Source organism: Hypomesus nipponensis, chromosome 25, assembly GCF_054491055.1.
Source record: "Hypomesus nipponensis isolate SF chromosome 25, ASM5449105v1, whole genome shotgun sequence".
Classification (NCBI taxonomy): domain Eukaryota; kingdom Metazoa; phylum Chordata; class Actinopteri; order Osmeriformes; family Osmeridae; genus Hypomesus; species Hypomesus nipponensis.
The window spans coordinates 7,841,660-7,865,157 of NC_140385.1; the positions used below are offsets into that span (position 1 = coordinate 7,841,660).

A 23,498-nucleotide genomic window follows, 5' to 3' on the forward strand; every position below is an offset into this window, starting at 1 on the left:
GGCGATGGGCTCTCAAGGAGGTTTGATGCTTTTCATTCCTAAGTTCTCCTCTAGAAACTTCGATTACTTTAAATAAACTTCCATTTGTTCCTCTTAAAATATGCAGTTGGCTTGTGAAAAAATACTTTTTACATTTTTCAACAGGAAATCACTGAAATTAAATACAATAAAACTCAGAAAAGGGGTTCTATTTTATTTTTTATTTAAACAAATGTACAGAAACATTTTAAATCAACTGAATAGGACAAAAACTGTTCAGTACAAATGCACTCGAACCTATGTATAAATGTTGTGAACCTGTAGGAGTAATTTATGTTATATTTGATCACTTTCTAAAGCAAAAAAATATAGCTTGGATAGTGTAATCTTACATTAACAGAACCATCTTTGGAGTGTACAATGCATGGACTGAGATTTATTGTCTTATTCATTGCAACAATTCTATTTCTTATGTTTCTTGATTTTCTGGAAAATAATTATGGGAAGCTGGGAGACCTTGGTTTCTACCCACATACATCACTCATTGTGTGATTCACACAAAGGTTTATGTTAATCCATGGTGGGTCTATGTGCAATTCATAATTTTATCATGTTTATATATTTTAATTTTAAGTCCAAAACTGTGATTATTTAATATGGTCTCTTAAAAAGGCAAACATGATGAGCCAGGAAATTGTTTTGCAACACTGCCTGAATCTGATACCTTAAAGTGAAACATCTGCTAGGCCCACATTGAAACTAAACAGTGTTAAAGCCTAAGCACATTCAGTGGGGAAATACATTAAAATGCAACTTAAATATAAGCTGAAACATTATACAGATGCCAGGTAGTGAGGCAACATACAGTGGCATAAATGCTAAATAGTCCATCGATCGCGCCAAAGCCGAAACGCATCGCAAGGATTAAAAGACGGCCGACCGAACCGAGTCTGTCGCGCATGATGAAGTATCACCTGCAAAGAGAGCATACCAAAGTAACAATGTCATCCATCAACAGTGTCTCATTTGACAGCTACTGTTGGGCATGCTATACTTTATCAATGTGACTAGAGATTAGCTTTTTCCCCATTTCCCACGCCTAGTACTTAATCTAAATGGTATCTAGCCAACCAGGTTATTAAACACTTGGGCCCAGTTTCCAAGACACGGATTAAGCCTAGACCTAGACAAAAAGAAATCAACAGAGATGTTCATTACATTTTTCTTGGACTTTCGGACTAGGCTTAATCCATGACTGTGAAACTGGGCCTTGGTGTTCAAATTGAAATTTGAGCCCCATGACACTCAGCAGAGCACAGCCCTAACCTTGGACAGCCACAGTCAGCTCTCACCTGGCAGGTGTGGAAGTAAAGTTAGTAAGCAAAGCGCGCACGCTCGCCGTAGGGATCCCGCGGGATGTCGTAAGCCGAGCTCCTAGGAAGGGCGGACACCGGGGAAAGGTGTGAACGCTCGAACCCGTAGCCCTCGGCGTCAGCAGGGATTCTCCGAATGGGGCTCCGGTCACGTGCGTAGTATGAGGACGCAGGGGCAGGTGGAGGAGGAAGGGGACGGCGCTCGTATGGGTCGAGGCTAGAGGGCGGCAGGCGCTCCCTCATTATGGCCGAGGAGGAGGGAAGCTGGGTGCTTAAGGGGACAGAACGACGCTCCTCGAAATAACTGCCCCCATAAGGGCGAGCCCGGTACTTCTCATAGAAGTCCACCACGCCATATGGATCCCGGTCCTCGTAGGACGGCCGTCGCACCGGGTATGCAGGTACCGCGCCGTAGTTTGAGCTGCTGCCCCCGAACGCGGCCTCGCCGCTGTACATCCGGGCCATGCTATGTTCTGCCGCAGCAGCTGCACTCATGCTGTAACTTGGTGGAACCCCGTAACTCATAGCGCTCTCGTAGCCCACGCCCCGGGCATACCCGGGCATACCACCACCGCTGCCATAACCCCTGGCAAAACCGTGCACGGGAGCGTAGCTGCCTGCGAAACCTTGGTGACCCCGGCCGCGACCCCCCCTCCCGCCGAAACTGGGGGCACCGTATCCGTCTGAGTTTGACTCTGAACCGTTTCTGTAGTTCCCGTTTTGGTCTAACGGGCATTCTTTGGACCAGTGACCTTCCTGCCCGCACCGATAACAACCCGTCCTTTCTCCCATTCCCGGCGCAGTACGCAGGCGGCTAGTCGAAAGCTTCACGCTCATCAGTTTGCCTTAAAAGAGAGAGACGCAAAACAATTTGCCACGATACAACAGGCTCATTAACTATGAATCTGTAGAATCCTTTCTTACAGTGATTTCAAGTCAATTTAAATCCTAAGGCTAGTACAGTTTAGCCTGGTTGGTACAGTGCATTTGACAACCATGATACTATGAAGAGTTTCCAGTATGGGTTTACAGGTAATGTAAACTGGGAGCACTGGGATATGTCCTTTTTCTTTCATCAGTGATTGGTTGACTGTTGCTCACTCCCTCTCCATTGTACTTACCTGCCTCCTTGACTTACCTAAGGCTTCTGTTAGTCATTGTGCACAAAATGTCTTATTTCAATTAGCAGTGTGACCTACTGTACACTGGGCAGCTGGCCAAATCACGCTCTGCCTAAGAGTTCACCTTGGAAGGCCGTGTTATCCAGATTACTGATGGCCTCCATAGCATCCTCCACACGCTCCATGTGCACAAAGGCGTAGTCCTTCACTATGTCACACTCCACCACAGGGCCGTACTCCTCAAACCTGGCCCGTAGTTCTTGGTTGGTGCAGCCGATGTTGCCTACATGTAGCTTGGTGGAGGCTTTGGGTTTGCCACGGCTAAGCTCAACGTTCATAGCCTGCCCATTCAGTTCATAGTGGTGGAGGTTACGGATGGCTTCATCTGCCTCTGCCTTGTCATCCATGTGGACAAAGCCAAAGTTCTTGACGATGTCACACTCCGAGATCTTGCCATATTGGGAGAAAAGGGAACGTAGCTCTTCTGTTGTGGTGTCCGGTGACAGGTTGCCAATGAATATTTTGACCATGGTGCACCCACTTTACTGCAGTAAAACAGGATGAAATTAAGCATTAGGGTAGTGACAGCAAGTCAATTAAGAAGACACAGTCACTGTGCATATTTCTCTATGTAATTTCATAGCATAGCCTACTCATTGATTTGATCCTTGTATTGCATTTATTGTATCCTGTTCCAGTTTCAGTAATATGCAAATTATATATAGAATACAAAAACCAAGTTTGTGAACCATTGCAGCTTTGTTGCCAACAATAGAATAATCAGTCTACGCGGCGTGGACAACATGATTTGTCACGTTTTGCTATAACATGCCATTGCTCAGCAACATGCACTTATTGGATTTCTTGGATATGATAGATATTTGGCGATTAAATTCAATCATTGGCAATATTGCTTTCGACAGTTTGGATTACACGCCCATGCTAGCCAGATTTGCATAAAGTATAGCCCAAAGTAGTAGATTTATCTCAATCGCGTAGTGACAATATTTGCAGATGTAATTATGTTCATAAGGCGGCTAATAAATATACATCAATACGATCCTTTTGTACCTTTCGCCGTAATCCAAATACGGTCTCCGTAATCCAAAATCGCAAACCAGCATGAAATGGCGCTGCGCATGCCACCGAGAACACTCCAATGGTGTATCTTGTGCTAACAGCTAACGTGCTGTAGCAGCAGTTCGTCGGACAAATAGCTAACCACCTTGCTGAATGACATTCCTTCAGCACAAGGATGGTGTTTATGCAATCAACATGTCTTCGTTGACCGATATAGGGCAAGTCGGTTAACGTTTTGAGAATGGATAAAGCAAACCACATAAAGAGGTCACCAAAATAACTTTCGGTTTATTAAAAATAAAAATGCATTAGACATACACGCTTTGACTGTGTTGGAAGTACAAACTACAACAAATCCCAATTGGGCTCACAAAGGCACCCCAAAATTGATAACACAAGCAACCTGTCATTCAATGGTGATGTAAAAGACCTGAGTTACGAGTTAAGATAGTAGACGCGGCCCGAAGCACTTTGATGGACTAATTGACAAGAGGCGGGGAGAATATAAATGGATAATTTAAGGCCCTGATGATACTTAAAACAGACAACTACACTTCAGAATCGCTTTTTGTGTTGACTTTGATGCACGATGGAACCTCATACAAACTAAATGCTCTTTTCGCTTGCATTTTTAAAACTCTTGTCAAGATGGTTAATCAACCAAATGATTTAGGTAATATTGTAAATCACCCTTTAAAATGCCATTATAGTTCTAAAAGATGGAATGTATGTTCTGGGATTATATCAATTCAGAAGCAGTATGATAAAACAGGAAGAGTGATGCCTGATGGATACTCACACCAAATATGCTCAAAACTAAATTTCCCGTAACATTTTACTTGGTGCCATTGCTAGACTTTTATATAAAACGTGTTTTAGAGGGCCAAATCAACACAGAAATAACATTTACTGGGCTCTCAATAACATAACCAAGATGAATAACTGTACAACTGAAATAACAGCAAGAAGATGTTGCTAGTATCAAATCTCCAAAACCACCCCGTTCAGACAAATGTACTACAACAATCTGCGTTCGAGGACGTCTAGGAGATGCAGCGTGTGAGGGAGAGAAAATACACAGGTTTCAAATAAAATCAATAGTGACATCCCATGATAACACCTACTGGAAAGCCTGTAGAGCAAGCTAGTTTAAACATCACACCGTATTATCACCACACTAATGGAGGTTCAAAATAGCAACGCCCATATAACAGAAAAAAAAAAAAAAAAAGAAAGTAAAATAGAGAAATGATGTTTGAGAAGATGGATTGATTTGTTAGTGGAGAAGACAATTTATCTGTAGGCCACTGGCACACACAGGTGCCAGGAAGATGAACGCCATTTTCCACCCAAAGTTGTCTCACGCAGTCACATTTCAGAGTTGGAACCACGAACGGTTTTTTATTTTTTGCGGCACGTCACGCGGCTGGGAGGAACCACGCAGCTCCGAGGATGGAGGGAAATAAAGTCCAACGACTCGCATAAACACCTGGGAAAAGAGCAGAGCATTCCCTGTTGAGTCGGCCTCACAGTCTTGAGTCTCAGCTTTAGAAGCAGTGAGGGAGCAGACCAAGTTCTTCACTGCGGAAGAACATGCGAAAACCGACAATAAGCAGCCCACTGTGTGTCACATACCGGGTATACAGTTACACGCTCACACCGATGAGAGACCTAAGAACACACCGATTAGTATGGCTAACAGCTCTGTTTGGCTCACCTTGGCAGTGTGGCTTTAGTAAGCATAGCGTGACCGCTCGGCATAGGGGTCCCGGGCGCGAGCGATGGCGTAGGAGGAGCTTCTGGAGGCCGACATCGGAGAGAGCCGCGAACGCTCATAGGCGAAGCCTGCCGAGGTGACCGGGACTCGTCTGATCGGGCTGCGGTCCCGCGCGTAGTACGAGGCGGCGGCGGCCGTCGCGGGGGGGGGCAGCGGCCGGCGCTCGTACAGGTCGAGGCCGGAGGAGAGCCTTGACAGGGAGGAAGAGGGGGGAGGGGGAGGCGGGATGTAGGCGAGGCGGCGCTCCTCAAAATAGCTAGATCCGTATGGCCGTGCTCTGTACTTCTCATAGTAGTCTACGCTGCCGTATCGCTCACGCTCGTACACTGCCCTCTCTGGGTAGGCGCTAGCTGGCCTGCTGCCGTACCGCTCCCTTGGATCACTGTACTCACGGGACGCTCCGTAGCTAGGCCTACGACCCAGAGGGGGAGGGGGTGGCATCCCTCCCAGGTAGCCTGCCTCTCTACTATAAGCCAACATGTAATCAGATGGCGGAGCCCTGGGCATCCCGTAGCCGCCGCCCCTGCCGTAACCCGGGGGACCCCGCGGCGGGAAGCCCCTACCGCGACCGCGGCCCCTCATTGGGCCGCCTCCGAGGCCATCACCGTAGCTACCGTTCTGACCACTCGGGCAGTCTTTGGACCAGTGCCCCTGTTTTCCGCAGACAAAGCAGCCGGTTTGATCTCCCATTCCCGGGGCGGTGCGAAGCCGACTGGTGGACAGCTGTACGCTCATCAGCTTGCCTTGTGAGGAGAGAGAAGACACGCATGAGACGGTGGGGTTCTGACACGGAAGCCAACTGACTCTTACACGACTACAGAGGAAAAAGAGGCTCATGGTCATGATTGAGAGATTTGGTTTCCATGAGCATCATCAACTGGGTTGGTGAGGCCTTCCCACGTTATGTCATTTATTTAGATACGGCTGTTTAGATACGCACCACGAGAAGAACTCTCACCGCCGTTTACATTAGCAATTATTATTCTCTCCAAGACAAAAACCGTGTCCGGTAATGTATACACATTGCCTTTTTTACAAGAGATGACATAGCTAGAGGCAATTACTCGTCACGGGATTTCTATGCATCTCAAAGCCGGTTCCAAAACATATCTACGGTTAGCACAGCTTATGTATTCGCCCCCGCCCGAAAGTTCACCTTGGAAGGCTGTGTTGTCCAGTTTGCTGATGGCCTCCATAGCATCATCCACAGACTCCATGTGCACAAAGGCGTAGTCCTTCACTATGTCACACTCCACCACAGGGCCGTACTCCTCAAACTTTGCCTTCAGGTCCACACTGCTGCAGTCTTCCGGGATGTTACTGACATGCAGTTTGGTGGTGGACTTTGGCCTCCGTTTGCTCATCTCCACATTCATGGCTTCACCGTTCAGCTCATAGTGGTGGAGGTTACGGATAGCCTCCTCCGCCTCAGTCTGACTGCTCATGTGGACGAAACCGTAGTTCTTAAGGATGTCGCATTCTGAGATCTTACCATACTGGGTGAAGAGACTACGCAGCTCTTCCTCTGTGGTGCTTGAGGCTAGATTGCCTACAAATATTTTCACCATCTTGACACCTAGATTACTCCTGGAGGCAGAGGAGGAATACATTAAACATACATAAGATATTAATCCACGATTTTATAAAAAGGCTGAGAAATTATGTCAGAAACACACTCAAATCAGTACGGCAGTATATTATTTATAAAACTACTAGGGTAAAAAGTTTCATATATTCATACTAGCTGACAAATGTGTGGTTTGATGGCAAATTCAGTTTGCTAAAGAAAAGATAAACTCAGCTGATCTTAGTTTAGCCAAGTTGTGAATAGTCGGTATTGACTAGATTTGACAGACTCGCAACGATCATGTTCAGGTCATTAGCACACCAATCAAGTTAGTTGGTCAAGTAATTAGAGATAGCTAGTATCCTTATTCCATTTTCTGAGCATCTCCAATCAAACGTGCTTACAGAAATACGCAGCATTTTGTAGGTACATGCAACTTCAATACTTCAATTTAGTATGGCTGGCTAGCTAGGTAGTGCCGCGCTGCACATGTCATGAATCATGGCTGGGGATACTAGTAGCACTAGGTTGCAAAAGGGTAGCTAGCTAACTAGCGAACTTTCCTTTGGCCGAGAATTCAGCTCAAATGTTAAAATGTCACTCGCTTCTTAGTCTCTTTTTGACTTTCGAGAAATACAGCTAGCTATATTGTAGGATAACATGCAATGCTTCGTTTAGCTAGGTTGCTTCTAACTACGTTATCTAGCTAGATGTTATTTGAGTTAGCTCTAGCCATCTAACGCTAGCTAACGTTAGCCAACTTCGCAGGAGATGTCCAGTATAGTACAATCTGCGCATATATATTTTTTAGTATTGGTAGTTACATCAAACACACTATAACATATGTATTTACACAAGATACGCAGCCCAGGGCACCAACTCTTTCAACAACATTTAGCAATATTTCAGGACAATTCCTCCATACATCTTACCTGGTAAGTAAATTCTGCCGCCAATGAATGACTAGTGAAATGGCGCCGCTTGCGGGTGACGGTTCATCACTGTTTGGTGTGACGCACTCCAAAATGTAGAAAATTAAGAAGGGACAGTGCCCTCTTGTGTCCAAACTGAAAGTTATGTGTGTCCGCTGACGCTACACAAAACAGAATTGTAGCTCTTTTTTTGTAGACCATTACATTTTAAAAGTGAATTCTACAACTATGCTGTATATTGATAACATTAAAAAAAAGTTATTTTAGCCGCATTCACAGAATAGACCAACCTTACATGCCGATGTTAGTGACAATTTGCCAACCCATTCTGTAAATGTATATTTGAACATAGTTGGACGTTTGATCTGGTCAGCATTACTTTTTAGTTTATTATCTGTTCATCAAACTTAAAGGTTTGCTCTCAATAAATACTGCCCCCAAAATGTAAATGTTTATTTTCACCTTTTTCTATTCAATTATATAGCAAGTGACATGACAATGTACATACTTAAAACTTTCCAAGATACATTCCCACATCATATGCTTACCCTGAATTTAAAAATCCAATACGCATATTGCATATTTCTTTCAAGTATCTTTCAGGGTTGATGAGTGTTACATGATAGCCCATCCCTCCGATGTTAACTCGACCAAAACAAAAGAAAAGCAAACCAATATTATAAACTATAAGATTCATTATACTATTCAAATGATGTGCTCTTTCAATTTCAGAAATAGCTCAATATTAGCATATATTAGCACTCCAACACTATGGCACATTAAGCATGTGACAATACACATTAATAACAGCAGAGCTAGAGCCACCAATGGCATCCCCACATTACTGGCTTGAAAAGCATCTACATGTTAGTTCACAGACAGTGTCCATTTCTTGTTATATGTTATATAACAAGTCTGTTGTTATACGCAAACAGTCAAAAGTTTAGACCAGGTATCATCACTAAGTTGATCTCAACTGCCAACTACCATCAGGGGAGACAATGTAGGTTGATGCAGTATAAGTTAAAAGTAGCATGTGCGCTTAAAGAGTTATAAGTCTTCATAGGGATTCTCAACAAGTCTTTACTGACACAGCACAGTACATTTCCCTCTGTGCTATATTCCAGAGTCTGTTTCCTGTTTGCAGGTAGAGGGGTTAGTGAGTTCAGGTTATGGTGAAGCCATAACAGTCACATGACAGTACGTTCTTTTGTCTCTCTCCTTCATCTTCTTCACTTCGCAGAGATGGCAGGGAAACAACCTTAAACAATGGATCCTGTCACGTAGGTCAAGCAGAATAAGCTGCTTCCATCCGTTCTTCATCCACTGACTTTTTATCTTCCTCCATCTTCTTGTCTTTCTCTTACTCCTCTTTTCCCCATCTTCTTGTTTTCAGTAACTGCTTTCGTGGCCAGTCAGGATATACAGGTTGCTCGAGGCTAAGGGGTCGTCAGTCGGGGTACTCTGTAGGACAATATCTCTGTGTAGAAGATAAAGGCAAAGAAAGACTGGTTTTCCAGGGTTCAATTACTGAATGGTCTTTTGTGAGGGCAAGAATGCAGAGATGAAAAAAGGAATAGAAGTCGAGACGGCAAGGCGCGAGCATACCTGTTTGTCCCCAAGACCCGAAACACGCGTGTTTCATCTGTGATCTCCTGCGTGACCTAGACACAAACACGTCACCATAATTCACTGCCAATGCAAATCAACAATACAGCAACAAGTCCTGTAAATAACACACTTTCAAATGATGCAGCAGTTGAATCTGACACCAAATATGGTCATCACCTCATTTGAAGGAAGACTACGCCCTTTGAGACCATGTTTCCAGAAGGCGAGAACACTATCCTGTAAACACACTATCCACAGAAGAGAAGTCACCCTAAGCTCTACATAAACAGCAGATACTTTACTGACACATACACATAAACACAATGTGAGCAATATCATTGGTATAATTACCAAGTGTTTCAATTGGGAAGTCAAAGAACATTTCAGAAGCCAACTCCTTCGATGGAAGCCCTTGTAGGTTGACAATCTTCACAGTTTCTAGGAAGGAAACGTCCAATTACTACTGGATGATTATCGACACATTGAAAGGATGTTATATTATCAAATCTAAAGACTCACTTTCTAATGCAATGAGGACTGTATCTCTGTCGAGCTGCGTAACTTGCACTGCTCCAACAGGCCCATAATCTGTCCACAAAACAGACATCCACACACATTGAGAAAGAGTGAGATAGTAACCAACATTTATACACAGAAAAATAAATCCCTCTGCATGAAACAACATCATGTATTTTTCTTACGTCTAGATCCACCAACAAAACACACATTTTATGAAATCTTAACCAGTCGACTCACCCGGAGGAGAGTTAGGTGTGCCGTTCAACTCTACAATTTCAAACTTCAGCTTCTGGTTTGTTACCGACTCCCCCTTGCCGATGGTACAGTCTCTTACCCCTACGCACAGCTGTGGAAACTCATCTGTCACTAAGACCAGGAGTTCAAAGATAGGAAGGGATTCTGGGAGGCTAATTGCTATATGCTGAAAGATGGAGATGGAGAAAGTCAGAGTTCAAGTACCAGATCATGCATGGTGGTTTCATGAAATTTAAAAAAGAGAAACGATAGTTTCTCTTTCAGATTTGATGTATTGTATTGATAAAAACCTTGAGCTGCATGAACTTCTGAAGGGGCTCATACCACAACAGTAGGACCAATCCTGATGGCACAGCCCCACACAGAAACGTGCTGTCTGTGTATGGGTTCCGTGCTGGAAAGAGAGAAAGGGAGATAGAGACAAATGCAATCACTACCATCTTGCTGGTTGGGATCAAACCACCGGCTGGACAAACAGTTCCTCACCCACACTGCACCTTCGACAGCCTTTAGTGTCTGGTATCTTCCCAAATATAGCATACTTTCTGCAGAGGGGCAAACGAGGTATTTATTGAATCCGAGATGCAAGAAAACATCAAACAAGCACCTATTCAAGCATTGGAAGCAAGGATATGTACCTGGGATTGATCCTGTCAGTGAGGCGGTTGGTGCCCAGGGACAGGTGTTTCTTCTGCAGGTGGCCTCTTTGCTCAAACAAAGCTGGGAGACTGTGAGAGTACAGCTGGGACGACTTTCCTGTAAAAGGACACAGAGTTGGTTAATAGACAGAGGTTAAGTGAGGAAAAGTGAGGTATTTACCCTGTAGTATTCAATAACGGAAGCAAGAATTCTAGAGCCTAGAATCATCCTCAAGCAGCTTTGTCACACTGAGGTTGGTGTCACCTAATGCTCACAAAACAACGGGTCCCCTCAAGACTATTTTGTTAAACTGTACATTCTGTTTGTTTGCACGGTCCAATTAGACTGTCATAGTTGATTAAAAACAGAATAACTCCATACCTGATACAGACATCAAGACGTTATTCATGACATAAAGCCAGGTGCATCTTTGAGGGAGCAACTGCGGGGAAGACAGAAAAAGTCATAAAACTGAAACAAATGTCATCCTTTTCCAACATTGTTAACTACTAAATAATAAAGTGCATCGTCAGCAACTAGACGTTAGACAGTAAACGTGCATAAATCCACCTTCTCCAGAGTGTCCTCATGAAGCTCATTGAGGTTGAGAGTATAAACTCCTTCCTCTGCCCCCAGAATGAGATACTGATCTAAAACAGACAGCCATACAACCATTAAGCGCATCGCTCATGTCTATAGTTACATGCCAACAGCTCTCGACCTCGCTCTATGGTCCTACCTCTTGTCTTAGGCAGTATCCAGGCGACAGCACAATGGATCTTAAGGGGACACCCGTTAAAGACTTTGGAGAAGCAGGCTCCCATCTGCAGCATGGAAAAACCAAAATATTTGAACTTGAAGCATTATAACGTGGCGTTGTGTCATTAATCTATGGTGTTATACTGTGTCTGGTTGAAATGTGCGTTCCACCATCAGCACTCAAGCATTCACAGCACAGTCTGTGTGTGTGTGTTTGTTTGCATGTTTGTTTGAGTGCATATGTGTAAGCGTTGGCAAATGTTTCTGCAGTTAGTAATCAGAGCAAAGGTCAAGGGTCAAGTCCCTGTGGCTGCATGCGGTTAGACCTCTCCACTTACATGGACTTGAGGGGTAGGAGGGAGTCCATGACAATCAGCTCTCTATAATTTAAAAGGTTACACGCACACACACGCACACACACACACATAACAAAAAAGGGATAAACGGGGTCATTCAAATGCAGGGCTTCCCATTCTTGTTGGTTGTAGAGAGTGAGCTCTCCTTTCCCATTTGTTATGAAACTACGGTTTAAAAGGGATACAACTGGGTCATTGGAACAGGTTATTAGGTTAACAATCCACCCACACACATTGGTCAATAAGGAACTATTGATATGTTGTGAGTCAGGCCAAGTTGCATAAAGGGCCCTGTCCCAAGTGAAGTCCTAAGACCTTTTCCCTTCGCTAGTGGATTTCTGCCTCAATTGCATAGGTGCATTAAAATGATAGGCTTCTGAGTCCAAGCTATCCACAAAGGGGCCATGTGAGGGAGCTACTACTACCATGCTTCTTACACCTGTTCTGTCCACCCGTACAGATGTCCACACGTACAAGAGAATTAGTGGGATCATGTGGAACAAGCCTGACGGGGGTCAACTCACAGACTCCTCCCTCTTCTTCCTCAGGGTGCTCCACTCAGGTGAGAGGGGAGTGTCCCTCTTGGGAGGGGTCACGCCCCCAGACTTCTTCTCACCCAGTGAGCCCTCCCCCTCAGGGACACAGGGGTCGCTGCACCACTGGCGGATGTCCTGAGTGGCTGAACACCTGGCCAGGCCTGGCAGAGAGCACGGCAGGAGGGGGCCGTACACAAACAGATAACACTACAGTTGAGGAGGTTATGCAGGATGTCATGGGCTGAAATCTTAGCACGCATGTTAAACAACACAAACACTAAGTCAACCAAATCGAAAGTGACGAAAAGCACTCCGCATCACCAGGATCACTGTCTGCGCTGGCTACTTTAAAGTAGAGGCCTGTTGTGTACGGATGCCGTTTATTGGATTGCTGTGGCCGGTCGAGCGCTGCGCAGAGGCTGTGCAGTACCTGAGGAGGAGTCGGGGGTGAGGGTGGAGTCTGCTCCCAGGGTGGCGCTAGGTCGAAGGGTCAGGTCCTTGTCCTCCATGTTGGGAGGGAAAGAGCCAAACACGGGCAGCGAGGCGGTGGTGGGGCTGAACAGACCACTCTTTCTTCCTCCTTTCCCGCCCTGCAGAACCCCAGATCATCCCAAAATGGTGTCAATCATTTCAATGTGATTAAAATGTGTAACCGTAGACCATTTATTCCCACTTACATCAATAGATGGCGCTCTTTTGATGGTTAAACTCCTGTAAAATAGAGTTCTAAGTTAGAAATACTCCATTTAACAGTCTTAACAGTTATTTATAGATTTTGTTATTGTTAGATATGGGATAAAAGTGAATATAGTCAGTAGAGACAACATGACCTTGCGTATCCACATTGGTTTTGCCAATGAAATGGATTCAACATGAATACAAGGTCAAAAACAAAATAAAATGGTAAAAGAAGTCGTGTGTATTGGATACATGCTGAGCCAGCACATAAGGGTCATGTTAGGGATCCATAAGGACAATGCAAGGAGTCTGGAGTAAGCAACGTAAAAATACACACACACACACAACAGGACCAATGGGTAAGCGTCTAAGGGCCCGCTACAGTACATCAGGCCGACTTTATCAGACAATGGCTCCATTCCAGTAATCAAACTTCCATTGTGTCCTTGACAAGGGGAAGTGTTGGCGGGAGGGGGGGTTAGGGGTTTGAGGGGGCTTGGAATGGAGTCTTTCAGCCTACCTCAGCTGGAGAGCTTGCTCCACACATTCCAACAGGCTCCTGCAACAGGAAGACCTGATGTTAATCTGACTACGGGGGCTGCTATGAGCCCCTCTGGACTGTGTACTCGACACGTGACAGCACAGGGGGACAAACACAGGACAGGGCCTGTGCTCCCTCAGTGATGTATTACGGCTCTCCTGGATAAATACTCGACTGTAAATATGCATGGTTGTTGCCATGTTTTGAATCTGGTAGTCTTCAACCAGACACGCAGCTCAGCTCGGAAGATTGGCAAGATCTTGTATGTTTTGCCGCTACCACCTTAACCTATGCTCCTTTTAGATGTGTTATATCATAGAGAAGTATGAAAAGTGGCAGAGATAAAGATTTTCCTTCATCAAATGTGGCTGATTTAAGGGAAACGGAAGTGGAAGTGGACCATGCACCACTTACGGGGATTCATCTTCGTCTCCTGAGAGGCTCCAGTCGTCGTCATAGGAACTCTGCTGCAACAATTATCGATGCAATTGTCAGCCACGACAACAGATCATCATTACTCACTCACAAACCGCCATCTTCCTTGTAAACAGGAAATAACTGTCACTTACCATCTCCGGGTAGGGCTCTGTGACCTTCCTTAACGGAGGACCAAACTTCACTTGGTCAACTAAAGGAAACACCAATTTGTATTATTATTACCGTTAAAGTAAAGTAGTAGAGTAAAGTAGAGGAATAGACTAGTACAATCTCCATTGGGTTTTAATTGTTACATAATGAATCGACACACAATTGCGTGCAGGCCCACATTACACAGGCTACACACATCAGAACATCAATAATGAGCTAAACCTGCAGCTTCAGAGGTCTGCTGACACACACATTCCAGTTCCGCTGACATCAGATCCCCCTCGGTCTCCATAGAGATAAGTCACAGCACCCCTTCCAGTCCCCCTTGGATGCGTTTGAATGGCGCAAAATCCTGTCCATAAATCATGTCTGTCATTTGTTTCCACGTGTCATTGTTGCGTGTCGAAATACATGCTGTGCGTCCATGTTGTAGAGTGACCCCATTGTCCCTCAGCGCGACACTCAGTGAATGCTGTAATCGTTTTTTGATATGACTCCTGACAATAGATCCTCAGTCACCCCTCCCTCCCTCCCCTCCTCCTTTCCCCAGCGCTCGGCCTTCCAGACTCGCTCCACGCGTGTGGGCTACTGGCACGTCAGAGGACGGCAGAGAGAACATGCCCCTTGCCCTGTGCGTGTGCAGGACAGTGCCACCTCTATGTGTGCCAGGAGCTGGTCGGTGACTTCATCCGCCCCTTGGCCGTCAATGGGCTTGTTGTGGTGAGGACCCTGGAGAGTGTGCCTCTGCTCCGGGGGCCTTGTCCTCGGCCCTCCCCTGCCCCACTTCCATACATCGAGCTGCTGTGCATGATGTTTAGCTGGGGGTATGACCTCAACCTTCCAACACAATGTGTGTGTGTGCTAAATACTTACACTGCTCCTCAGAGAGGGTCCTCTCCACTGGCAAGTGTTTCCCAGCTGACTGGATCTTGTCCGGGGTGGCGTCCCCTATCTACGGATGGATAGATAATGAACGATAGAATCACACCATCAGACGATTACCACGGCTCCAAAGTCACCTTGGCGACAACTGCCTGGTCAGTTGGTCACTCACTCAGAAACTGACCCTCCAGAAAGTCCATCAGGCATACATTCATCTATCCATCCATCCATCCATCCATCGAGTCACCCAGCCGGCCGGCCACCCAGTCAGCCACGAAGCCAGAGTTGAGTCTCACCTCCAGCTCGCTGTCCACCATGCTGTGGGAGGAGTGAAGGTCGGGGTTGTTAGCCATGTCCAGCAGCTCTATCGCCAGGTTACGTGTCAACAGCTGGGTCACAAACGGATGCTGTGGAGGAAAGGGGGGGGGGCGGGGCGGACCGGGGGGACAGGTTCATGACCTCTGCAACCCAACATCTGCAATACATCTACCTCGACCTGTCTTCAGTTCCCGCTCCCGGTTAGTAGCAGGAGTTCCCAAGTCGAGGTTTTAAAGAGAGTACAGGTGGTCTTTGATCTGTGCCCCATCACAAGTCTCTGCAGAGGGAGACTGGGTACTACCTGGAGTAGAGTCTCTGCTGAAGGCCTCTTGCGAGGATTCTTAATAAGAGCCATCTTCACGAAGCTCTGGAATCCCGCAGACCTGGAAAGTGAGACGGCGGATGACAGTGATGATGTCATTATTGGGGGAGATTTCAATCAGATGGTCGGAAAAACGTGGGGGTTATCTTGTTGTTCGTCTTACCACTTTGCCTTGTCCTTGAGCCTGGGAGGCTGAAAGCTGCTTTTGGACATCAACATCAGGGCTCTGGAAAAGCAGAAAGCACACGTCAAACAGTGCAATAAAAAAAATCATTCATTACCAATATTTTTATAACTATAATAATACCCCAACACGAGTCTCTATAGCTCCCACAGTCTCTGTCTTTTCCGCCCTTGTTTCAAATGCATGAGCTGACAGATTTAGAGCCAGTCTTTGTCTCTGTGTGTGTGTCTGCCTCGTTTCTCACCGCATGGGGTGAAGGTCAAACATGGGCGGCTGCAGCTCGGCCAGCTCCATGGCTGTGATGCCTACGGCCCAGATGTCACACAGATGGTTGTACCCTCCCTTCTTCTCTACCGCCGCCACCTCTGGGGCCATCCTGAGACACAGGGAACAACACCAGTCTGACTACCAGGCACCGGACTGAGCACAGAGACGGAGAAGGGGTGGAAAAGATGGCGGCACCGCATTTCTCAGGAAAACAATCATGACTTGCGGTTATGTCCTGAAAAGGAGAAGCTGACAGAGAAGATACCAAATATCTGTCTAGAAAAGAGAGTTATGCAGGGGATTAGTGTGTGCAAGAGAAAAACACAAAGTGTGTGTTTTCAGTGAGTCAGTTACATTTGGAGGTCATGATTTGGATCTAGTTATCTCACCAGTAGGGAGTTCCTATGAAAGACTTCCTCTTGGCCACTGAAGCACTGATCTCTGCTGCCACTCCAAAATCCGCTGCAGGGAGACACAAAAATAAATACAGGATGGTAGAATCAAACATGTATCAGAAATGCACCGGTGTGTGTGTGTGTAAAGGCTGGACGGTATAGATTCTTACTGACCCAGTTTGACGTCTCCACGTTCAGTGAGAAGTATGTTAGCTCCCTATGGTGAATACACAGGTACACACACACGTGAACATACAGGGCAATAACATTCAGCACGTTTACCAAGCACTGTAGCCATCATAATTATACGGCAGCATAATTAATAATAAGCCTACCTTTATGTCTCTATGCATTTTACTTGTCTCATGGAGATGATACAAGCCCTGGGGAAAAAAAGCCAAGTCCATCATCTCTACATCAACATTTGCTCACGTAATTCTGAATATCACAGTCAGTTTACAAAAAATGAAAGGAAAACTGACAGAACAAATTACCCATAAATATTTGCAAAGCAAACACGGTAGACATTTTTTAAAGACAGCTTAAAACCTACCTTTTTACCAAAGCATTTAACTAATTTTATCTCAGAAGGGTTTTACTACTTTTATTAGTTATATTACTGTTTGCTATTTTAATAATTACTTTTGTCACCTGTATTATTGTTTTTAATTGATTTTATGTAAAGCACCTTGAGCTGCAATTCTTGTATGAAATGTGCTATATAAATAAAGTCTTATATTATTATCAAAGTTGCTAACATCATGGAAATAGGTGACACTGCAAGCTTTTTCAATTGGTCCGATTTTAACACTGCGGCCAAGACAAATACTGCCTTGCTGTTCTGTGGTCAGAAACGCAATTCACACCCTCATCTGTGTTATTGGTAGAATACAAGCTATTGTCAATGTATCCTTAGTTTAGTATGCATTCTGTTGGTTTTGCATTTGATGCACTGTGCTGTGAACAAGAGTCGTGGGCAAATCGGCAACCCGGGTGAGTTGATATCTCAGCCGGCAGCTCTCACAGGCAGAGAGACCACAGAAGGGCAGTCTCACCTGGAGGGTGAGAGACCACAAAAGGGCAGTCTCACCTGGAGGGTGAGAGACCACAGAAGGGCAGTCTCACCTGGAGGGTTTCCCTGCAGACGTAGGCTATCTGTTTCTCCTTCAGTGGGCCGGTCACTAAGGAGAGACCAAAGCACTGTGATCAGGGAGACACACACGTGAGACACAACGAGACAGAAAGAGACCCCCAACCTTCACCCCTGTCGCCCACACCCTCTACTCCCCCCCCCCCCCCCCGCCACCCCCTTATTAATACTACATATAAACCAGGTATTCATTGCCAAGGAGTAAAGCCAAAGAGAGAGATAGATAGATAGTTAGTTAGATAGATAGATAGTTATATATATGTATATATATATATATATATATATATATATAAATAGATAGATGATAGATAGATGAATATATATATATATATATATATATATATATATATATATATATATATATATATATATATATATATATATATATATATATATATATATATATATGTATATATATATATATATATATATATACCAGAATGGATGCGAGGATGATGAAGTGTCATCAGGACTCGAACACGACGCGAGGTCGTCAGGAGGCAGGAGGTCATCCACGACGGCATGATCATCAGAAGACGACGGTCAGGCGTTGCTATGGTCAGACGTGATCAACCAGGTCAGAGGAGTTAGGACGTCAGGTTCACGACGTTAGGAATTGAACAGATGGAATGGAATGGAATGTTGAACGGAATGGAATCATCATCAACCCGAATGGAATGGAATGGAATGGAATGGAATGGAATGGAATGGAATGGAATGGAATGGAATGGAATGGAATGGAATGGAATGGAATGGAATGGAATGGAATGGAATGGAATGGAATGGAATGGAATGGAATGGAATGGAATGGAATGGAATGGAATGGAATGGAATGGAATGGAATGGAATGGAATGGAATGGAATGGAATGGAATGGAATGGAATGAACCCGAATACTAGTTAGGCACACACCCAGAGTTAATTGGCCGTTATGAGCAAAATCCTGTTAGGCACCAGGCACAGCCAGGTTGGAGTGGCTGCTGCCCACCACAACAAACTATATATATATATATATATATATATATATATACAAAGAACCAAATATATATATATATATATATATATATATGTATATATATATATATATATATACATACAGACAAATACCAAACAACACACAAACAGACAGACAAACAACAAACAAACAAACAAACAAACAAACAAACAAATAAATAAATAGTTGAGTACAAACAAAAGAGTATATATACACAGAACAATCAATAAATACAGGATAATTGAATAGTCAATAGATAGATACAGAGCAAAGAACGATAACAGCAACAAGAAAGCGACAACAGAACCAAGACAAACAAACAAATACAACAACAAACAAACACATATATATATATATGTAACGATAGACAGAGAGAACCAAACAAACAAACAAACAAACAAACAAACAACAACAAACAAACAAACAAAGAGAGAGATAGATAGATACGCACACACACACACGCACACACACACACACACACACACACACACAAACAAATAAATAAATAAATAAATAAATAAATAAATAAATAAATAAATAAATAAATAAATAAATGAATAGATAGATAAATAAATAACAAACAACAGAGAGAACAAGAACAAAGACGATAAATAGTTGAATCAATAAATGAATAAATAAATAAATAGATAGATAAATAAATAAATAAATAAATAACAGTCAAATATAAATAAATTAGTATAGAATAGAATGATAAAAAAAATAAACAACAACAAACAAACAAACAAACAAACAAACAAACAAACAAACAAACAGACAAATAAATAAATAGACAAACACAAACCAAAAGTGACAAAACAGCAAACAAAATAAACAAACTAATATATGAGTGATAAATGAACAAAGAAATAAAATGAACTAAATAATAAATAACTAGATATAAATAATAAATAAAGACCAAAGAGCAAAATAGAAAGTACAAATAAAAAGCTATATAAATAGTAACAAAAGCCAAAATAAAAAAATAAACAAATAAAGTGAGATATAATAGTACAAGAGAGATAGTAGAACAATACAACAACAGGCATTGTGTTGTGTACGGTACCATGGTAGATATCTTGGAGGGATCCACCTCCACAGTACTCCATACATATCCACAACTTGGTATTTCTGGAAATGAAATACACATTTATTTTATCAGTGTGTTTGACTGACAGTTTGATTGACTTCCGCAATGTTTAATCTGGCAAGAGAAGGATTTCTCAACCCTTTCAGTGAAAATGTTCTCGGGTATAAAATGTGTTTGGAATTCTCAATTATAATAAAGTAATAAATTGGCACCTGTGATAGCTGCCAAAATAGGCCACAATGTTCTTGTGCTTGCACTCCTTCATCATGGTGATCTCTTGCTGGATCGATGTGATGTCATCGCCTGAACACAGTTAAATTGTCCAATTAGAGACAGGCAGATAAAATAATTTAAGAGATTTATGGTCATGTGCACAGTGCAATAAAAGGTCAGTCTGGCAAGCAACAGCTACATAGTAGCAACAATTGTACAACTATAGCAATATAGCACAAGAACAATCTAAGAATGAGAAAAGTTTTATAGATAGAAAGTGAAGAATATCAGATGCATACAAAGGTCATGAATTATGTATTTTTGTTACACACTGCATAAATGTCACGTTATGGCAAGAGGCTAGACTCTTGCCAAACATACCAGGGTCTAGCTTCACGATTTTGATGGCAGTCATTTCACTGGTCCTGATGTTACGAGCCTGAAAGGGAAGATTGTCATCAGCTGTGATGTGTGAACTCTGTTCTGAAGAGTCACCACAGGGCTCGGTGAGAGTGGACACTCAGAGAGATGTGGCAGGGAACCTCCATTGTACTGCACTGGAACACCAACGACAATCAATATTTCTGATCGAATGCCATGCTGACCCGCTGAAGACTCTTTCCAACCTGTAGTGAACTGTCCTAAATGTTGATACCATCACAGTATTTCTTCTGATTCCTTTCTGGACGATAATCTAATATCCTGTATGGATTTGAGAGGCAATGGCCTCCTGGCTTGGAGGGCTGTCCTGTAGCCCTGCATCAGTGCAGGACACTTAGTCAGCCATCTTGATGACAAAGGATCCAAGATTACTCACCTTGATCTCACAACAGAAGGCAAGGAGCTGAGAAGGAGTTAACTTAGCTCAGACATTCACAGAATTTGGTCAGTTAGTGTCGTGAGTAGAAACTAGAACTTGTGACTCATGCCTGACCATGCAGGGAAAACCTCCCTGCTTGGTTTCAAACCTACAATGAAAGCACCAAAATCAGCCCAAAGCCACAATGTTACATAAGAACAATTAAGGAAAATTCCCCTTCTACCAGTGACAAAACTCTGGCCTATGGTCATCATTTCCCCCATTTTATCTTCCAAAGATATTCTACTGCCTTTCTTCCAGAAACATCCAGCATGGAAGGGATGTTCTTTGGAGAACTTAATCCCTATTTTCTATCCACAACAACCAAAGTAGCAACCAATGGGATGTCAGGATCCCAAGAGAAAACCTGAAACGTTTACACCAACTTCCTGTTGTTTTCCTGTTATACCACAGGGCTTCCTGTGACTAAAGTGACAGTTATGTCACTGAAAGGTTTTACAGCCTGAAATAACAATGTTTGGAGTTATGGACAATGGAAGCTGAAAAAGGACTCTTAGTCATTTTTTATCCAAGTTCTCTCTCTTCCAGAAAAAGGGATTTAATCAGACCTCACAATGGAATTAGAACCATGTGTCATTTCCCCATGTGATCATTGTAGAGTTATGCTGCAACAGGCCTTGATTCTTATTTATTAACTAACAACATTCCCTACAGGAGATCTGTTCATTGCTGTGTTGTAACCTCAAAATAAATATTACCGTTGACCCACAACTTGACAGGAATGACTGCTCAATATTTTGTACCGCTGCTTGTGTGTAAGTGTGGGTGCCTCTGTGTTCATACAGGCCAAAGAGCATGTCACGATACCCCATTACTCATAGCATTCTGCATGTCATAGTGTCTGACAATAATACCAATCCCTTGTAGGGGCTTTGAAATGAAACCCTGTCTGCTTGACTATGGACCCTTGTTCTGTATTTAAATTACCACTCCAGGTAATTATGGGCTGGGAGGCAGAGGGCTTCCTATGACTCTTTATGTTGAAACCCACTGAATCACATGCCGAGTGGTTTGACCCATGGTGGTTTGCAGACAGCTAGCTCCACTAAGGTTGGAGGAGAACACTGGAGAACAGTGGAGGAGAGAGGCAGTGGGACGGTATAATGGATCATTGTCTGAAAGATAGTACAGTTTCCCTATTCAGTGCACACCAGGCAGCCATATGGAAAATATGCTGTCTGTTTTTTATATAAGAAAAACAATATGTTAGTTCCTTGTTTACTTGTGTCTGTGATAAAATAAAATGTTTTTTATTATTAATAAATTATTATGTTATTGACTTATTGTGTGTGCGGGCATTTCTGAGATACTATGAAAACAATCAGGCAGGTGGTGGAAGGGGTTGTGGGGGGTCGCAAACATCAACTATCAACTCCTGCGTTTCTAGAGCAGGATGCACGTTGGTTGCAGGTTGGTTTCAGGAAGTGTGCACACCGTAGCCCCCCAACATCAGATCAAAATAAAGCACGATTGCATCCCTGAAACTTAATCTCTGCCTTTGCAGTGTAAATTATATAATATAGCCTATCTTAAATACAGTGCGGTGCAGTGATTATTTAATGACCTAATAAATGTTTATTTGACAACTGATAAATAATCCAGTACTGTCCAAATTAATACCTGTTGATGATAAATTAGATTGAAGGCTGTGGGGCAACATGTTGTTCTTTCTTGCACCCGCATATTTCAATTTCAGGTAGCGGTCATACGGGGGACGAGCAGAAGAAGCGCGCGCAATACGACAAAACATTATTTATTCTCCCATCTCTTGTGACATCTGTGTTATTAGCATGACTCAAATGAGGGTATAAATGACATCCCTTTATCCATAACAAAATCTCTCGTTCAACTTCATAAAATGCACAACAATACATAAAATGTGTATAGCTATGTTAGTTAACATCCCCAAACTAAAACGCAGACGAAAACTAAAACAATTAGCAGTTAGCACAATTATACGTCAATTTGATCAGGTTATAATTAGGCTAATTTTCACACTCACCTTGAACACATCTCCGTAAGTGCCACACCCAATACGATGAATTAATTCATAATCATCTAACGGGTCCAAAAAAGATACTCCAATCGTGTCCATGTTTAAAGACTGGTGTCTCTCACGCTTCTTATTTACGCATGATAGATACAGTACTACAGGCTACAACAAACCAACCACTGAACGTGACTGTGGCGCGTAGGCGACTCGTTCAGCTACCCGAGTCTGTAATCTGACTAAACAAATGAAACTAATTCAAGTTGACAAGATATCGGAATAACGATCCTTTAGCCAGACACAATTCCCCTCTTCTTTCCAAACCTGCATAGTAGGCTACTCCTCTTTGCAAAAGCCAGACCAAGAGTGCAATATGTAACCATTCCAGTCTTGGAATATTTGCGCATGAGCGAGAAATAGAGATCGTATAGGCTACTAGGGCAGCCCAGCCACCTGTGTGTATCAATACACCTGGGCTACAATGTCACAGCTGTTCAGCAACAATG

General features: G+C 43.4%; 3 protein-coding genes across 12 annotated transcripts; all 3 read right to left on the reverse strand.

Annotated features, from left to right (window-relative positions):
• Nucleotides 1-180: 180 nt before the first annotated feature.
• On the reverse strand, nt 181-3,003 carry rbm4.1 (RNA binding motif protein 4.1). 2 transcript variants are annotated; one of them, XM_084691009.1, is made up of 3 exons: nt 2,598-3,003; nt 1,332-2,197; nt 181-953 (listed from the first exon to the last, which is right to left on the reverse strand). In XM_084691009.1, the coding sequence occupies exons 1-2, from the start codon at nt 3,001-3,003 to the stop codon at nt 1,353-1,355; spliced, it is 1,251 nt and encodes a 416-aa protein (XP_084547135.1). In that variant the 3' UTR covers nt 181-953; nt 1,332-1,352. The 2 variants fall into 2 exon arrangements, with proteins under 2 accessions (XP_084547135.1, XP_084547134.1); XM_084691008.1 differs by having other exon boundaries at nt 181-2,197.
• An 818-nt stretch (nt 3,004-3,821) lies between these two features.
• LOC146222150 (RNA-binding protein 4.1-like) lies at nt 3,822-7,885 on the reverse strand. 2 transcript variants are annotated; one of them, XM_084691011.1, is made up of 4 exons: nt 7,830-7,885; nt 6,487-6,917; nt 5,271-6,073; nt 3,822-5,042 (listed from the first exon to the last, which is right to left on the reverse strand). In XM_084691011.1, exons 2-3 carry the CDS (start codon nt 6,896-6,898, stop codon nt 5,286-5,288), a joined length of 1,200 nt encoding a protein of 399 aa, XP_084547137.1. In that variant the 5' UTR covers nt 6,899-6,917; nt 7,830-7,885; the 3' UTR covers nt 3,822-5,042; nt 5,271-5,285. The 2 variants fall into 2 exon arrangements, with proteins under 2 accessions (XP_084547137.1, XP_084547136.1); XM_084691010.1 differs by having other exon boundaries at nt 3,822-6,073.
• A 382-nt stretch (nt 7,886-8,267) lies between these two features.
• On the reverse strand, nt 8,268-23,374 carry map4k2 (mitogen-activated protein kinase kinase kinase kinase 2). 8 transcript variants are annotated; one of them, XM_084691412.1, is made up of 32 exons: nt 23,005-23,372; nt 20,504-20,561; nt 20,122-20,212; nt 19,886-19,950; nt 17,805-17,860; nt 17,015-17,062; nt 16,854-16,896; nt 16,674-16,746; nt 16,262-16,393; nt 15,997-16,059; nt 15,813-15,894; nt 15,490-15,600; nt 15,185-15,263; nt 14,293-14,351; nt 14,138-14,190; nt 13,703-13,741; nt 13,182-13,215; nt 12,935-13,094; nt 12,493-12,665; nt 11,951-11,992; nt 11,593-11,677; nt 11,424-11,503; nt 11,235-11,295; nt 10,853-10,970; nt 10,712-10,759; nt 10,539-10,608; nt 10,197-10,380; nt 9,960-10,028; nt 9,792-9,878; nt 9,618-9,688; nt 9,438-9,493; nt 8,268-9,309 (listed from the first exon to the last, which is right to left on the reverse strand). In XM_084691412.1, the coding sequence occupies exons 1-32, from the start codon at nt 23,095-23,097 to the stop codon at nt 9,222-9,224; spliced, it is 2,571 nt and encodes an 856-aa protein (XP_084547538.1). In that variant the 5' UTR covers nt 23,098-23,372; the 3' UTR covers nt 8,268-9,221. The 8 variants fall into 8 exon arrangements, 7 of the variants coding, with proteins under 7 accessions (XP_084547538.1, XP_084547534.1, XP_084547533.1 ...); XM_084691408.1 differs by having other exon boundaries at nt 10,505-10,608; nt 10,701-10,759; nt 14,138-14,187; nt 23,005-23,368; XM_084691407.1 differs by having other exon boundaries at nt 10,505-10,608; nt 10,701-10,759; nt 23,005-23,368.
• Between the last annotated feature and the right edge of the window lie 124 nt (nt 23,375-23,498).

Excerpts from the sequence above, each read along its gene's own strand:
- rbm4.1 (XM_084691009.1), bottom strand. The coding sequence starts at position 3,003 with ATGGTCAAAATATTCATTGGCAACCTGTCACCGGACACCACAACAGAA. Across the intron at positions 2,198-2,597 it reads GGATAACACGGCCTTCCAAG|GCAAACTGATGAGCGTGAAG; the intron begins GTGAACTCTTAG and ends CTCTCTTTTAAG.
- LOC146222150 (XM_084691011.1), bottom strand. The coding sequence starts at position 6,898 with ATGGTGAAAATATTTGTAGGCAATCTAGCCTCAAGCACCACAGAGGAA. Across the intron at positions 6,074-6,486 it reads GGACAACACAGCCTTCCAAG|GCAAGCTGATGAGCGTACAG; the intron begins GTGAACTTTCGG and ends TCTCCTCACAAG.
- map4k2 (XM_084691407.1), bottom strand. The coding sequence starts at position 23,097 with ATGGACACGATTGGAGTATCTTTTTTGGACCCGTTAGATGATTATGAA. Across the intron at positions 16,394-16,673 it reads TTCATAGGAACTCCCTACTG|GATGGCCCCAGAGGTGGCGG; the intron begins GTGAGATAACTA and ends CCTGTGTCTCAG. Across the intron at positions 14,191-14,292 it reads CAGAGCCCTACCCGGAGATG|CAGAGTTCCTATGACGACGA; the intron begins GTAAGTGACAGT and ends TAATTGTTGCAG.